The following is a 15800-nucleotide window of genomic DNA, read 5'->3' on the forward strand; positions in this document are numbered from 1 at the left end:
AAATCTGTCACTTTCCATAATGGTTGATTGGAAGAAAGTCCACAGGTGCAGTATTCTGTTGTTCACAGCTTGGGAAGTCAAGGCTTATAATAAAAAGCTCTCTGTGTTATGGTCCTCCTTCCCCATCAATTCACATCAAGTATTATTAGAATCATCTGCCACCTCAGTGATGCTTCCTCTGTGCTCAAACTGCAGAAGCAACAATGACATTTTACTGCTCTGCAGGTGCTGCTGTGTGTGGTCAGGGACACAGAAGTGTGGCCTGCTATTGTTCTCCAGCAGCACTTTGATCTCAAACACAAAAAGCACAAAAAGCCACTGAGCTGCCTGCCCCATTCATTCTTATGCTGGGCTGATACCAGGCGCAGAGAGAAAGAAGAGGTGACAAGAGCTGGATCCATAATATTTATTTCAACAAATGCTTCAAATCTTTTTAAACATCATAAAAACATGGCTCATTAAACTACAACAGCCTTGAAATTGTGTTATAAAACCACAAAACAAAAATCAATACTTCTGCTGAAAAGGAGGTAATGAAATATATCGAGTTGGTTTAAAAGCGGTTTGTATGAATCATAATATTATCATGTGCACAACGCTTCTGCTCCCAATACTTAAAGTTAACAAACTAGGGAGTGTTTTCTATCCCATCACTTAAACAGGTGCCACAAGGTGGTATTTATCAGTTATTTTCCAGACTTGATCCTTCTGCCATAAATAATGCTGGGATACAGGAGGCTTAGTAAAAGGAGATCAATCCAATGCATATTTGCTACCTGAGCTTCAGCTGTTGTATTATTTCACAGTCTGATCAATACTGTGCTCCACAATAGCAAGGGAAAAAGCCACATCACCCTGATGAGTCACTGCAGGTTTACTGCTGACCAGAAGGAGGTAACATTTCTGATTTTATAAGGACTAAATTTGGTTTGCAGCATTTGACCACTATTAAATAGTTTAACTCTCTATTTCAAGTATTTTGCAGTGACTTGTCCAGATTTTCAGCACTTACATAGTTACATAAAGTCTTCTGGAAGCAACACTCCCTCTGCTGAAACAAAATCCTGTGAAATATTACTTACAATTCCTTTTTTTTTTTTTTTTTTTTTTTTTTTTTTTTTTTTTTTTTTTTTTTTTTTTAATTGGGGTTATTGGTCTGCAAGCAAATTCAGGGAAATCTGGTACTTAAAAGTAATTCAATGCTGATCAACAATAATGGCACTGATATTTTTCTCAAGAAAAATCAACTATAAATACCTAGAAACAATAAAGAACAGAAGGAAGAGACTGAATAGTAACTAAATAAGACTAGCCAAATGCTCAGCAGCTACTAGTAGCCATTGTACTCTCACCCTCCTCAGAAATAAACCCCCAAACCTGCCAAACTCTGTTTGTAATGTAATCAGAAGACAGCAAAAGATTCCCATCCTGAAATTAGTTCATTTAAAAGGACAGTGCTATATCCACACTAGTCTTTCAAGATGAAATAAAGAAGAAAACTATATCTCAAATCAATGGATAGAGGGTGGAGGGAACGAAAAGCAGTTTTTAAGACTTGTACAGAGCGTTTTAACTGTTTCCAGCAAAGGAGAAAATGCATAACATTCAGCAGAGTCCAACTTGGGCTCTGGGAGGAGAGGAATACAGAGCACAACCTGAGACTTCTGAACATCTGATTTGCTGAAGAGAGTAAGTCCCTGATTTAGGACAAACTCATCCAAAACGCTTCCACAGTTGCCACTGCTGCAGCCAAAACCATTTCTGCACATCACTTATTTATGAACATTACAGGGCAGTGTGAGCCATTCCTCAGTCATTTCAAAGTCTCCTGAACTGGAGACCACAATGCACGTCCACCCCACCATTTAGAGAGCTGTGGTGGCACTGGGAACACTCCAGATCTCCACTCACCATAAGAAAACAAAAGCTTGGTTTTATACCCCAGCAGAAAAATCTCACTTCCTACAGCATGTGAGCTTCTAATCCCAGCTGGGGAAGGGTTCTGCAGAAGCTGAGGAAATGCCATCCTGTAAATGAACATCTCAACTTCCCTTTGGCATGCAGAATGAACGAGCTTCTCCAATTCCAGCAGGGAGCCTTTCCAAATTATGCTTTGATTTTACTACTTAACAGGAGGAGGAGAAAAGGTGCTACAGCTGGTAGCTAGCGATATTTAATCTTACACTTATTTTTACTTTATTGTTTTCTATAAATAGTCTTGTCTTTCACCAGCTTTGCTGCTGCTGGAACCTTTTCCAGTAACTGTCAACATTACACAGAGCCTTAACCCCTGAGAGAGAAAGAAAGAAACGAGGGGGTGGAAGACGAGAGACAACTACTAAACTAATCCTGGAGAGAGACATATCACATCATCACAGGACTCCCTGCTACTTCAGAGCCTTCTACAGCAACCAGCTGTATAATAAACTCATTTGCTTAAGGTCAAATCTTCCTAAAACGTTATTTGGAAATGCAGCAGCCTGGATCTGACCCTCTACAAAGAGCCAAGAGTGAACTGCATAAATCCCCCCACAGTCACATCCCATGTCAGCTACGGGTACCTGAGAACATCCTGGTTCCATCAGCACATTTTATTCATCAAATCTGATTATTTGATCATACAAACACAGTGAAAATGTAAGCGTGTGTAATACAGGATTAACTTTTGAACTTCATCTAATAAGTGGCAAATAACGTACTGAGGTACCAGCAGAGCACTTCCAGATGTTCCAGTAGATGCTGAAATGCAAAATAGCTGTGTCTTGGCTATTTTAGAACCATTTATGTTCCCAGAGAGTAACCATGTATGTTATACACACATTGTAAAAGACCAGTGAGAAGTTTCCTATCTAAATAACCAAAATAAGCAAAAATTAAAGGTAAGGAACTGTTGTTAGTGTCATTTTACAGAACACATCAGGAGACTGGCTGAGGTCACACGTGCCCAGAACCAGAAATGAAACTTCCATTTCCTAAATTATCCCTTCACATTTTAACCACAAGCAAAACATCCAGAAAAACCTCCAGGGCTCCAAATCACTCATAATTAAAATGTAATAAATTCCATTCAACAGTGCTAACAATAAAGGAATATGTGTGCATAAAGTGCATCCTTAGAGAGGGAAAACAACAAAACCACAGGTTCAAACAGCACCGATGCGGGAATTAAATTCCAGTATTGTTGTTAACTTTTCATTTTCACTAATGGCTTTTAAGAAAGCCAGACATCTTTCCTCAATCCATTTTACCTTTTCCCTCCATTTGACAAATATTGATTTTCATTTCCTCCAAGTTTAAGTGCATTGAATGCTACTGTGACTGGTTTTGTTTGCTTTTTTGTTTGTGTCCCAGCTTTATTGAGGATGCCAGCATGAATGCATACAGCTTTCAAAAGAAGGAATTGGTTTAATAACTTCTTAAGATCCAGGAGAGAACACAGGGCCCCAGTCTACTTTTTGTATAGGTCATGCAAGAAAAGTGACTCTAGGTGCCTGTCTGATGTCAGCAAGGAGACTGCTGAAGTAATAGCCTCAGTGTTTTTAAGCTGCTACTGCTGTGCTCTGTCACAACAGGACAAATTATGGAGTGTTCTCCCCCCCACTTCACTGCAAATTTAGACATACTTCAGTGACATTTTAAGCTAAGCCTATTTTGGAGGCAGTTGTCCCTTTAGGAGGCTTGGTTTGGAAGGTAACACCTCATGAAATTCTGGCTCAAACAAGCTGTAGCTTTATGAATTCTTTTCTGCCTGACTCACTGATACATAAGCTCAACCTCCTTTTGTAAAATGATCTCCTTAAGCTTTGCAAACCTGCCCAGTACATTTTGGACTCTTTCTTATCTTAAATAAGGAACCATGTAAGAACTGACTCAAGTCTTTGTGGTGATGTGAATGAAGGGTGCTTATGAGATCCATTCAAATATGGAAGTGAGAGAAATCTCAGTGGACAAGAATAAACATCTGGACTGAAAGGGAAAGAAAGAAACACCTTAAACAGCCACATCCAGCACTTCAAAAACTGCAGCACTGAGGCATTCTTCAGTGCTAGAAGTCAAAGTAAGTTCAGCTGACCTAAGCAGGGGGTTGAGGTGGTTTCTGTGTCTCAGCACCAGAGGTGTGTGCTGGTGTTCAGGGTCCCCACAGCTGCCCTGGCTGCTGATGGAAGCACCACAGACAGCCCCATGCTCAGCAACAGCTGTGACACAGGTGAGGACTCAGTACTCAGCCTGGACAAGTAAATAGACACAGAAACCTCTGGAATCTGCTCTCTCTCTACATAATTTGCTTTCTATGGATCCTCTAAGCACCAGAAAGAAGGGGTTCATATGAATGCACATTTAGTACTGAACATCATTATCCACTTAGTTATTGTATATATGAAACAAATGTCAGCTTCACTATGTATTAACTGACATTTTAAAAGTCCTGATGAAAGTAAAGCAATTCAGAATTATTCATTGCTAGAAAAAGCTGATGGTCAAAACAGGCAATACTTTGAAAAAATTCTTAACATCATTCATCCAATTAGTCTCACTGCCTTCATCTTGGAATAATTTTTATCAAAAATTATGAGGAAAAAGAAAGAAAGTAGTGATGAGTGGAGTTAAATATATTATAGTGTGCCAGACCACTCTATTTTTTGCTTTCCATATTCAATTCTAAATAGTTCTCATGTTGCGCCACCTGATGCCAGGTGCTTCAGGGCTTCTGCTACACCCACCTGACACTGTGATGCTGCATTTTTAAGACCTTTAAATAATGAAAATAGACCTTTGCACTTCAGCACTCTGCTGGTCAAGAGAGCTGTCTGTACAGATGATGTGAATGTCTGCTAACACGGAGAGACTTCTTACTTTTGAAATGAAATGACACCAGAAGTTTCGGGGCTGATCTTTGCAGAGAGAATCTTCCTTATCAGCAGAGGTGACCAGGTATAACATGGGCATGGACACATTTTTGGTGCCCATCTAACCTGATTTTAAAGTTCCTTCCAGAAGTGACAGCAACTTCTGAAAGTTCAGAAGAGCTTGAAGCTTGGGTTAACTGATTAACTGCTATAAAAAAGAAAGATGGCATCACTGTGTTACTTTGCAGCTCCCCAGTGGGTGCTGTCACAGGTGTACTGTGTGCTCTGGGTCTCACAGGATGTTGGCCTCGCTCACCACACTGAGCATTGCACAGAATGACTGTAACCCTCAGAGGCATGTCCCTCACCAGCTCCTGCAGTGCTGGACAGACTTCAGTACTAAAGAAAACTCCTCTTTCCTGCTCTCCTTTTTTCACTCTACACTGCGAAATTTTGCCTCTTAAGAAATTTAGCTTGTGGATTCAAAAATACACATCTAAATTAAAACAGAAGATAAAATGGAAATTGAAGTGACTTGTGGTAGGACAAAATAATGATATGTTTTAAACCAGAAATGTAATTTTAATCACTATCATTCCTACACTTCATTACCTGTAAAATATTTCAGTCACTGGATGTGGTTCAGGGCATCCTGGTATCCCATGCCCCTGGAACAAGATCTTCCCAGGAAGGAATCACCATGCACTCACCATCTTCCAGGCATCTCCTTGGCCACTGTCAAAGGGACACAGGGACTTGCTCAGGGTAACCATTCTAATATTACCTGTAACCTGAATGTAAAACCCAGAAATATCAAATCAGAAAATCATAAACACAGCTCTCAGTAACTCTGTTCTCAGCTGAAGTTCCATACTTTCCAATTATTCCTGTTCTTTCCTATTAAGATTCGTATTTCCAAGCCTCTACTCCTCAATGTTTTGTCTAGAGATACATATTTATATAATAGCCTGTGTTGTAGGTGAAATCTTTAAGTCATTATATTTCAGCATGGCAGCTAACAGACATATTACTTCCAGCTTGTACAAATAACTGTACCTACTTATTTGCAAAACATTAGTTTAACATCTGTCAACTCATATGCAAGAGAGAAGGAAAGCAAATTTTTAAAAGTTATTTTGATTGGGGAAACAAACAAACAAACAAACAAACAAACAAACAAACAAACCCCAACCAAAGAGGAATAAACCTGGAGAAGTACTGAACACTGCCAGGGAAACAGAGCTATGGAACGCTGGCAAGGAGACAGCAAAAAAGAACTGTCATGCTACAAAGTCACACCTCCTGCTGCCGAACAGAACTGGCTTCCTGCAAAGACACAGCCAGGTAAATTGTGACTTCGGGACTTCCAAAAGCAGGAAGCACGCCCCAAATCAATGGTCAAAAAGCAGCAACCCTTGTATTTTGATGGTCAGCAAATATTCCTCAGACATACACATAAATGTAAAACTAGGGATTACAGCTGTTCACAGGACTTCAGACAACCCATCCTGGGGCCAAGAGCCCCCAAATAAAAATAGATTTCCTGTTGTGCAAGTAAGAAGTGTAACTGTCAAGTAAGTTTCTTAGTACTTACCTGTTATTCTCCTACTAGAAAAACAATCAACACACCAAACCTGCCAGTAGTAGGTTTATACATAGTTCCAGTGAGAAATCTTTAGAAGCTGAAAGCAACTGCACTATAGAATACATCCTGCACTAAACAGTCACTTCCCTAAAATACATTTATTAAAATGGCAACTTATTATTAGCCAGATCTGTTCTCTGGACATCTTCAAGTCAAAAGCTTATGAAGCACACTGGGAACACAAGCAGGAACAAACCGAGGTATTTGTTGCCTGCTGCAACTTGGAGGGCTTGCAACCCATCCCTGAGTCTCAAAGCAAAGCCCAGCCTGGAAACACTGAAATTCAACAGACTTTTCCCTTAGAAGAGGTTTTAGGATTTAGTCATCATCAGCACACGAAATAAACCAGGCGTTTTGCTGCTTCCTCTCCCTTCTCGCTCCTGCCTGGACAACACGAAAACCCCATTCCTGCCCTCCCCATGCGCTGCCCCGTTCTCTCTGCGCTCCGCCCGGATCGCGGCTCCTTTTGCCGAGCCCTTCCCTCCCTCTGCCCCGCTCAGGTGAGGCGGGCACCCTCCGGGGCCGGGCACCGCTCCCTCACTCCCTCGCCCCCTCCGGCATTCCGGGCAGCCCCAAATTCCCGGGGCCGGGCACCGCTCCCTCGCCCCCTCCGGCGTTGCGGGCAGCCCCAGATTCCCGGGCCGGCTGGTGGCGGCGGTGCCCGGCGGGAGGGGCAGGGCAGCCCCCGGCCAGCTCGGTGCCGCCGCTCCGCCGCGGGCTCTTCCCGAGCGGCGAAGTTTCGCACGCCGTTAGCCCGATTTTTAAATAAATCACGTCTGTTTCTGGGTGAAGAAAATTACCCGGGATGATTAAATGAGACTGCGTTGAACGATCGCTGGCGCTTAAGAGAAAAGAGAATACCGACCTACCCCTACTGTGCTTTATTTTAATGGATGATAAAATTGTGATGGGCGAGACGAGTGGGAAAAAAAAAAAAAAAAAAAAAAAAAAAAAAAAAAAAAAAAAGGTGAAGGGGGGGGAAAGAAAACTTTGTTGCTAATGAGAAAAAATGAGGCCGCGAAAACAAAACTGTAAAGAAAAAAAAATCTACTCTTGAATAAGGATTAATTCAGTGTCTGTGAATAGGAAACGCTGCGCCGGGTAATTGCAGCGAGGTAGCGGCTCCCAGCTGCGAGGCGACGCGGGCACCTTTGTGCGCTTGCCAGGACAGCTCTGGGGAGAGGTAACTTCCCCCGGTCCCCACGGTCTGGTGTCGAGTAACGGGAAATTTAAAATTCCGCGTTTCCAGAGCAAATTATTCCCCCGCCCCCCTCCCCTCCCCGCTTCCCCTCGCGGGAGGCCAGCGGGGCGCTCCGCCTGTCGGGGCGCGGAGCCCGAGCCGCCTGTGGCCACACGGACCCTGCGGCCACACGGACCCTGCTCCGGGCCCGGCAGCGGGCCGGGCACAGCCCCAGCCCCGGCCTGGGATGGCTGGAGAAGGGGAACGGAAGGGTCCTGTGCAGCGCGGGGAGAACAGCCCGGCACTTTCCCCGCAGCGGGCGGTACAGCTCGGGCACACTTGGCTCAGCCCGGCATAGCCCGGGCATCCATCCCTCAGCCCGCCACAGCCCGGGCACCCCTGGCACAGCCCGCCACAGCCCAGGCACTCTCCCTCAGCCCGCCACAGCTCGAGCATCCATCCCTCAGCCCGGGCATCCATCCCTCAGCCCGCCGCAGCCCGGGCACTCTCCCTCAGCCCGGCACAGCCCCATCACCCTTGGCTCAGCCCGGCACAGCCCCGGCACAGCTCGAGCATCCATCCCTCAGCCCGCCGCAGCCCGGTTGCTCTCCCTGAGCCCGGCACAGAGGGAAGGATGCCCGGGCCGCTCCTCCCGCCCGCACCCACCTCCGCCGAGGGCAGCGCGGAGCGAAGAGCAGCACGGCCCACCGGGACCCCCCGCCCCACCGGGCAACGGGGCCGGAAGGGTGTCCCGGGGAGCCTCGCCCGCCGCAGCCGCCGGCACGGCGGGGGAACGCTTCGGAAGGGCTGGGGGACAAAAGGGTCTGCCGGCCCCGGCGGGTGCGGCTGGGCTGGGGGAGCGCATCCTCAGCCGAGCCCGGGCTGCGCTGTGCGCGCAGGGTCCGCTCACCGAGCGAGCCGGGGGGGGAGGGCCCCAAGGTACGAGAAAGAAAATCGCTCCTTTCTCTGTTTATTTCTGGCTATTTTTTTTTTTTTTTTTTTTTTTTTTTTTTTTTTTTTTTATTTTTTTATTTAACCCCCAGTGATGCCAGGCGGAACGTTACCCACGGCAGGAGCGTCCGGGGGGTGCCCGGGAAGGTTGGCGAGTTCGGGCGCGGCTTCTCTCGGATCCCAAAGGCTGCACTTCCCCGTGGGAAGAGGCTCCGAGGGCTGAAGTTAAAGGCACTAATGAAACTCAAGCCGCGGAGAGGAAACCCTCCCGGAGCGCTGGGGGCTGCTAACACTTCCCTGGCAACTTTCCTGTTGCACAGATCTCGACTCAGTTTAAAAGGAGAATTAGTTAGTATTTCATTGATAAAATCATCAAAATCCTTTTAATTTACCTTTTTTTCTGAGACCAAAAGGTGACTTTAAACTCTTAAATATTCACATTGACAAGCCAGCTGGCTCTAGCGTACAACTTACATGTTAACAAAAATGCATATCATGTACCAGGTGAACCAACACATTCGAACAGGAAAAGTCCTAAAGACATGAAGTCCAAGAGGTATCCAGACTACAGCGTTAATACGCAGGATTCATAATCATAGGAAGGGGAAAAGTCCTCGAGAAAAGTATTTCTCACCCCAGCTCTTCAGTTGTAAATCCTCTCTAATGCCCAATTTGCAACTCAGGCTATGCAGAAGAGCTAAGTGATCGCTTCTTGTTTAAAAAGGTGGGCAACTCCCCCCACAGTGATCCTGAAAAATAATCCTGTAGAACAAAACATCTGAATTTTGGAATTGTTAAAATGAAAAAAAAAAAATATATATATATAGTCACACGGACACAAAATTGGCTATGCCTCTTGGTGGTTTTGAAGGCATAATTTGAAGGCAGCCAATCTGGTTTATTTTTCATAAATAGTAATGTAAGGAGATGAAAATATGGGACTGAATTACGTTTGACAAAGTCCCATTGAGGTTAATGATCATGGCAGGTGTTTAGGGGAAGCCAAATCATGTGCAAGGCCAAAGCAATTAGGTTTTGTTTGGTATGCTTTTTTTACAATCAAGTTATAAACCCCACATAGTATATATGGAGGCTTGCAAGTGGACATCTTAACACAGGTATAGCAGCGTAAGCATGCCACAAACATACAATCTCATAAAATAAAATTAATATCAAATATAAAGCATTTGAACCGAATCAAGCCTTAAACGTAATAAATTATTTCCTTCAAAGGAAACTTACCTAGGCTCAATTAGGTCTTTGCTAGCAGCATTTTTTTTTAATAAACAAATTAAAAATGCCAAAATATCTACAATTTTATGAGAAGGAGGAGTTGAATAGTTAAGGAGAAAATTCTCACTATTAGGGGGTATGAAAAATATACTAGCAATTAATATGCAATACATATATGTATACCCATACTTACAGATATAAACACGCACATACAACCTGGACAGTTCATGTTAACCAAGGGAAAGGCTAAATAATACAAAGTGATTACTAAATACAGGTACACTTTAAAAACACAGAGACAGGGAATTTTTTTATCTGTTGCAAAAATGTATTTGATTACTCGAGTAAAATTACAGTATCTCTGCTGTTAGTAAGTATTAAATGTTAAAGAAACTGGACCTCTTTTCCTTTCAACTTTCCGAGAAAGTGCATGTAACAGTCCAAGGTTTCCCCCATCCCCCCCAATGCCTAATACAAAATAAACAAACACTATACTTGTTCCCTTGGTCAAGGAGTAGGGCTTGGTCTTGTAAGGAACGTATGTACATTTTAATGAAAGTGATGTTCTTATTGTATATACAGGAGCATCTACAGTTGTCCACGGAAGTTGTTCAAGATGCCATACTTAGCAGCATTGTGAAAGTCCAGCACATTTTCTATAATGAATATACCTACAAGGCAAAATGTTACGTCTCAGTTTCAACTACCAAAACAACACTTCAGTATCTTCTCTAATAATCCGCGTGCTTATTACTGTACAGAAATGTATTAACATTTAAGACGACTCAAGTAAAAAGCACAATACAAATAACAGTTCAAAACGGAAAATGTTAAACCTACAAAAATTAAAGCAGTTTTAATTTTATAATAAAAATCAAAAACTGAGCTGTGTAAAGGACCCACACTGTTCAGTCTATATTCTCTCAGTCCTTTTTCTTAATTCTGTCTGGAAAAATTAGACAATGTGTTTGCTGATAAAGTTTCCAGCAGGATCAAAGTGTACATTTATATACAGATTTTTATTAGAGATCTAATGCATCACTGAGGCATCGCATCAATACCAGAGTTTGTGTTAAACTGGATATAGAAAATAAGTTAATGCCAGAATAAGATCACCTAGCAGAACAGACTTGCAACTGCCATAAATGTTACAGCAAGTTTACAGCACTCTAGTCGATTAGTATTTAGTTCAAAATACGGGAGACCAAAGTTAATGCTTGCATTTGTTTGCAAAGCAAGGTTATATCACTAATAAATAAGCTCTCTTAGAACTCTAGAAGTAGAACATGGTACAAAACAAAGTCTTTGCAATGTTGTAGCCTGCAGCTTGAAAAAAGCAACCCTAGGTTGCACTATTTGCAGGAACGTTATTTACGGAGTTTTTTTTCTAATTTGTTACAATTTCTTTGTTGTCTTCCACGAAACGCGTAAAACGGAAGTTAGTCCCATTTTCATTGCTTGCCATTTTCTCCAGACCAGCTAGAGGTGCGTTGGGTTCTGAATTCTGGAGCTTCTCCAGGCTTCCTGTCAAGCCACTGATGGGAGAGCTGCCACCATTGCCCAGGCCCCCCGGTGCTGGAGGGATGCCCCCATTCTGGATGACGGAGATCTCGTTGGTCTTCATGGCCAAGCCATTGGAGAGTGCAGCTGCATACTGGTTCCAGAAGCTGGACGGGTCTCCGTTCCCTGACCGCGCAGCCAAATCCTTCTGAAACATTTCTGGGAACTTTACAGGATTGCCTCCTAGAAATGTCATGGGGCCATCTACAGAAAGTCGTCTGCCTCGTCTTGCAGGAGTACTGTTCCACATGTGAGTGCCCATGTGAACCTGGAAAGAAAGAAAGGAAAAAACAAACAAACAAAAAATAGAGGTTGACAGGAATTTCAAACTTATTTTGATCACAGAGAAGACAGGAGTCCATGAACGTGTCCAGTCTTGTTACATAATGAATGGCATTAAAGATAGAGGATACAGGGCTCCATTTCCCATCTGGAATAATAAACTGCTTCTGGGTTAGCCCATCACCATTACCCAGAATAACCTGTTCTCCTGCTGAACAATGCATTGCTTCTTACTCTTTTTTTTATTACATGTATTTAGTTTATAATGACTTTGCATTATTCTGTCAATTGCAGATAGCTGCTTTCAGGGCTAGAATTGCTATGTCCACTTTCATTGCAATGGTAAGTATTGTATTTGACACCCTTTACCCTATAAACGTCCTTTTCAGACAGGCAGAAAGTATCCTTTACTGATTGCTCATCGGAGATCCTCGTGTATAGACAGAATGGCCTGAAAGTAATTATTCATCTCACATTACTGGCAGCAACCTCTAGAGAAATACTCTGTCAACAGAAAAATGTACACAGTAAAGTGCTCAACTGGTGTTCTAAAACTTAAGTATATTTGCTTTTTCAAACTCATATCAGTAGGAAATGTTAGTTATATAATCAATTAAAGCAATGCCCATTATTTTCAGAATTATGTTAATTGTTTTTTTTAAACACTCATCTTATATGATAGTTATGAAAAGCATCACATTCAAGAGCCTTTCACTTCTTGAAGAGGTGTGTGAGTTACAAAACACATTTCTCTGTTAATTAATATCCCTTATCATCATTTGGCTGTTCTGTTTCACACTCTGCATAGACAGGCTTTGCTGGCAGATGAATTTTAATTAAGTCAAAACAGAACATGCCTCAGACCTGCTGCCAACACGAGCACTCAACAAGAGGCCATCTAGGTCTACTAGAGCTAACTAAACATGCTGTCACACCATAAACAGCCCAAAGGTACCACTGCTGCAACATTAATAGGGGTCAAAAAATCAAAAATCCCCAACAAGGAGGAAATGAAACCGAAGAATGGTAAGAGGAAAAAGTACCTTCAGATTGCCTTTTGTTGTGAATGCTCTTCCACATATAGTGCAGGCAAAAGGTTTCTCACCAGTGTGCGTCCTTTCATGGATCTGCAGAGCACTGGAAGAAGAAAACGTTTTCCCACACGTGTTGCAGTAGTGCTGTTTTGGAGTTCTTCTGGGGAGAGCAGGGAGCAGCACAGGGGACGTGGCAGAGGACAGTGGCCCCGAAGCAACTAGACCAGAGGGCGCTTCCTTGCTGTCCTGAGGAGAGCCATGCACAAAGCCGTTGACCTCGGTCTTTATGAGCGATGTCAGGGTGTTAGCGGGCATCACCGAAGAGTTCTGATTGGGGCCGATGCTGGAATTGGGCTCAAAAAGCTGTGATGGTAGATCTCGCATCTGATGTGTCAACATATGCTGCTTCAAATTACCCTTTGTGGAAAAGCCACGATTGCAAACTGTGCAAATAAATGGTCTCTCTTTGGTATGACTTCTGTAATGAATGTCCAAGGCACTCTGACAAGCAAATGTTTTGCCACAAATGTCACATGCAGTGTTTTTAAATTTACCTCTATCTCTGAAAGGAAAGAGCATACTCAGGGACTCTTCTTTAATAATTTTATCAGTGTTACTAGACGTCAAGTCCAAAGCACCACTGTTAGCAGGGGTTGGAGACAAACCGTTGGCAAACTCACTTGGTAAAGCTCTTAATGGTTTCTCTTCAATACTTGGTGACTTGTGGTAATCATTAGTGCTGTTGGATGGGGACAAGGCCTGCATGGAAGAGGTAGACTCTGAGACAGCAGGGCTTCCAGCACTTTGGCTTTCCATATCACCACCGACAGACGACGAATCGTTAGTTAAAACGTCCCCTTCCACTGACCCATTTTCTACTGACTTTAGGCTTGCCTGAAGTTGCTCAGCAAGGCCGGCATTGATCATCTTCATCTGATTTTCCAAAGCAGCAATACTTGACATTTCCAGAGGCAGAGGGGAAGAAGACAAGCTGTCTTGTGATGCATCCACAGATTTAGGTGTATCTGGCACGCTGCTGTCAGGACAGTCTTCCATATTCTCATCTGAAAAGTTGTCTATATCATCAAAATTCTTATCATCAAAAGATCCCGTATCTGATTCCATTGACTCAGGATAGTTTTCTGTCACTGGGGTGTTAGGGATCTGCCCTCCCATGTGCATTCGGATATGCTGCTGTAGCACAACGGCATTGGTGAATTTTTTCTGGCAGATTGGGCAAGAATGTTGCACTCTCAGCGGGGGCATGGCACGATGGACACTGTAGTGAGTCTTTAAGTTGCCCTTAGTAGTGAAAGCACGACCACAGATTTTACATTTGAATGGCCTCTCTCCAGTATGGGTGCGATAATGCATTTTCAGCGCGCTCTGGCAACTGAGAACTCGATGGCAAATGATGCACTCGTTAGGATCAGTTGCCTTTTTGTCAATGTTTTCTACAAGTTGCTGCAATTTTGACGTTTCAGATGCTGGCGTTGAATCCAATAGTCCTCCAAATGGAAACTTTGCCTTAAATTGCTCTGACATAAGAGGCATCAGTGGATTTGTAAAAGTGGCGACACCGCTGGAGCCCGAGTCTGCTGCCGGGGAGCTCACGGAGCTGCTCATGTTACTGATGGTGCTCGTGTTTTGGGAATTTTCTTCTGTTTTGCTGTTTGAGGTAGGCAATGCACCAGCCTCTACCTCATCAGAAAGTCCATTGGAAATTTTTGATGTGGGATCAGCTGTTCCCGAGTCACTTTTGACAGAGCAGGGAGGGCTAGCAGAAGGATGGCTAATGGGAATTGGCTGAGGCTCCTCAGTTTTGATGAATGGGGTCAAGCTTGGAATTGTTGGTGGGAGTGGCAGGCCAACAGAAGTTGTCAGGGTGGAGAGGACTGGCTTGCTGTCCAGCCAGCTCGTGACAGGTTTCTCTGGTGGTATAGACATCCCATAAGGAATACCTGTGCTTGTAGGAATATTGTCCAAATGCTCTGGCACTGGGTACGGATTCATTTGAATATGAGGGTATTTTTCTTTGTGACGCTGAAAGTGGACTTTTAAGTTTCCCTTTGTGGAGAACCTGTTTCCACATATGTTGCATTTAAATGGCCTCTCGCCAGTGTGAGAACGCAAGTGAATCTGCAAGGCACTGTCACTCCCAAACACTTTAGCACAGAACCTGCATTTATGCTTAAAGAATGCCTCATCTGAATTACTTTTTGCTTCAAATGCAGTTACATTTGGTGGCTTGCTCTTTCTTTGCTGTGCCAGGGCAGTCAAGGAGTTTAAATCCTCTGCAGGTGTTCCAATATTGGACAAGGGACTGGAGAAAACAGAGTTACTAGGGGTGGGCTGAGGTAGAAGTGGATTAGATGCAGGACTTAATAAACTGCTTATTGCAAAAGCTGGTGAAGATGATGCTGATACTGGTGGGTTGGTGAGCTGTGAGCCACCAATGGTTGAAGCCACTTTTTCTGAGGACGGTGTTGTAACTGCTGCTGCCAATATGTTAATATTTGGAGAAGAGCCACTATTGGATGGAATTAGAGTGTTGCCAGGGTTGCTCTGAGGTAGCTGTATAGGGGGTAGCTGTTTCACACCACTGATGCTGGCAGATTGACTAGCAAGGCTTTGTGCTAATCCAGCTGCTGCAGCCAGCTGCTGGGATAAATGGGAACTTAATGTGGACAAGGGGTTGGCAGATGTTCGTAAAGTACCTTGAGAAGGGCTAGAAGATGTTGGCATGTCTGTATTTTGGGTAGCCAACAATAATATTTGGTGACGAATTTGTTCAATCAGTTGTAACTGATGGATCTGCTGCTGCTGCAATGCCAACAGTTGCTCCATCAGGGCAGGGACAGCGAGTTTAGTGCTCGATGCCCCGTTACATCTTGCCTCCTGTGAGAACTGTGCTACTGCCACTTTAGTACTCTGCAGGTTTTCAATTATTACATTACTATTTATCACTGAAAAGTTGCCTAGTGTTGTCAGATCCCCTATATGAGGTAGAGAGGTTGTTACAGCTGAGGTACCCATTGTGGAGCTGTTACTGCTTGTAATACTATTGT

At 43.6% G+C, this 15800-nt stretch overlaps 1 protein-coding gene and 1 long non-coding RNA gene across 13 annotated transcripts in view; both read right to left on the reverse strand.

The window, feature by feature from the left end:
• Nucleotides 1-5634, reverse strand: part of LOC310914428 — a 75551-nt gene extending 69917 nt beyond the window's left edge. The window contains exon 1 of the long non-coding RNA XR_014591033.1: nt 5460-5634. This is a non-coding gene — a long non-coding RNA (uncharacterized lncRNA). The remainder of the gene's footprint in view (nt 1-5459) is intronic.
• A 3359-nt stretch (nt 5635-8993) lies between these two features.
• SALL1 (spalt like transcription factor 1) overlaps nt 8994-15800 on the reverse strand; it is a gene marked incomplete at its 5' end in the record, with an annotated part of 18791 nt that continues 11984 nt past the window's right edge. For 9 of the 12 annotated variants that reach the window (XM_083870206.1, XM_083870205.1, XM_083870203.1 and 6 more), the window contains 2 exons: nt 8995-11684; nt 12742-15800. The exon at nt 12742-15800 is cut by the window's right edge and continues 351 nt beyond it. In XM_083870206.1, the coding sequence (XP_083726332.1) occupies nt 11244-11684; nt 12742-15800 (3500 nt within the window). In that variant the 3' untranslated portion in view covers nt 8995-11243. Of the gene's footprint in view, nt 11685-12741 lie in introns of all 12 variants that reach the window. The other 3 variants (XM_083870199.1, XM_083870197.1, XM_083870200.1) reach the window with 1 other exon arrangement.

This window comes from Zosterops lateralis (assembly GCF_965231275.1).
Source record: "Zosterops lateralis genome assembly, chromosome: 12".
NCBI classification, from domain to species: domain Eukaryota; kingdom Metazoa; phylum Chordata; class Aves; order Passeriformes; family Zosteropidae; genus Zosterops; species Zosterops lateralis.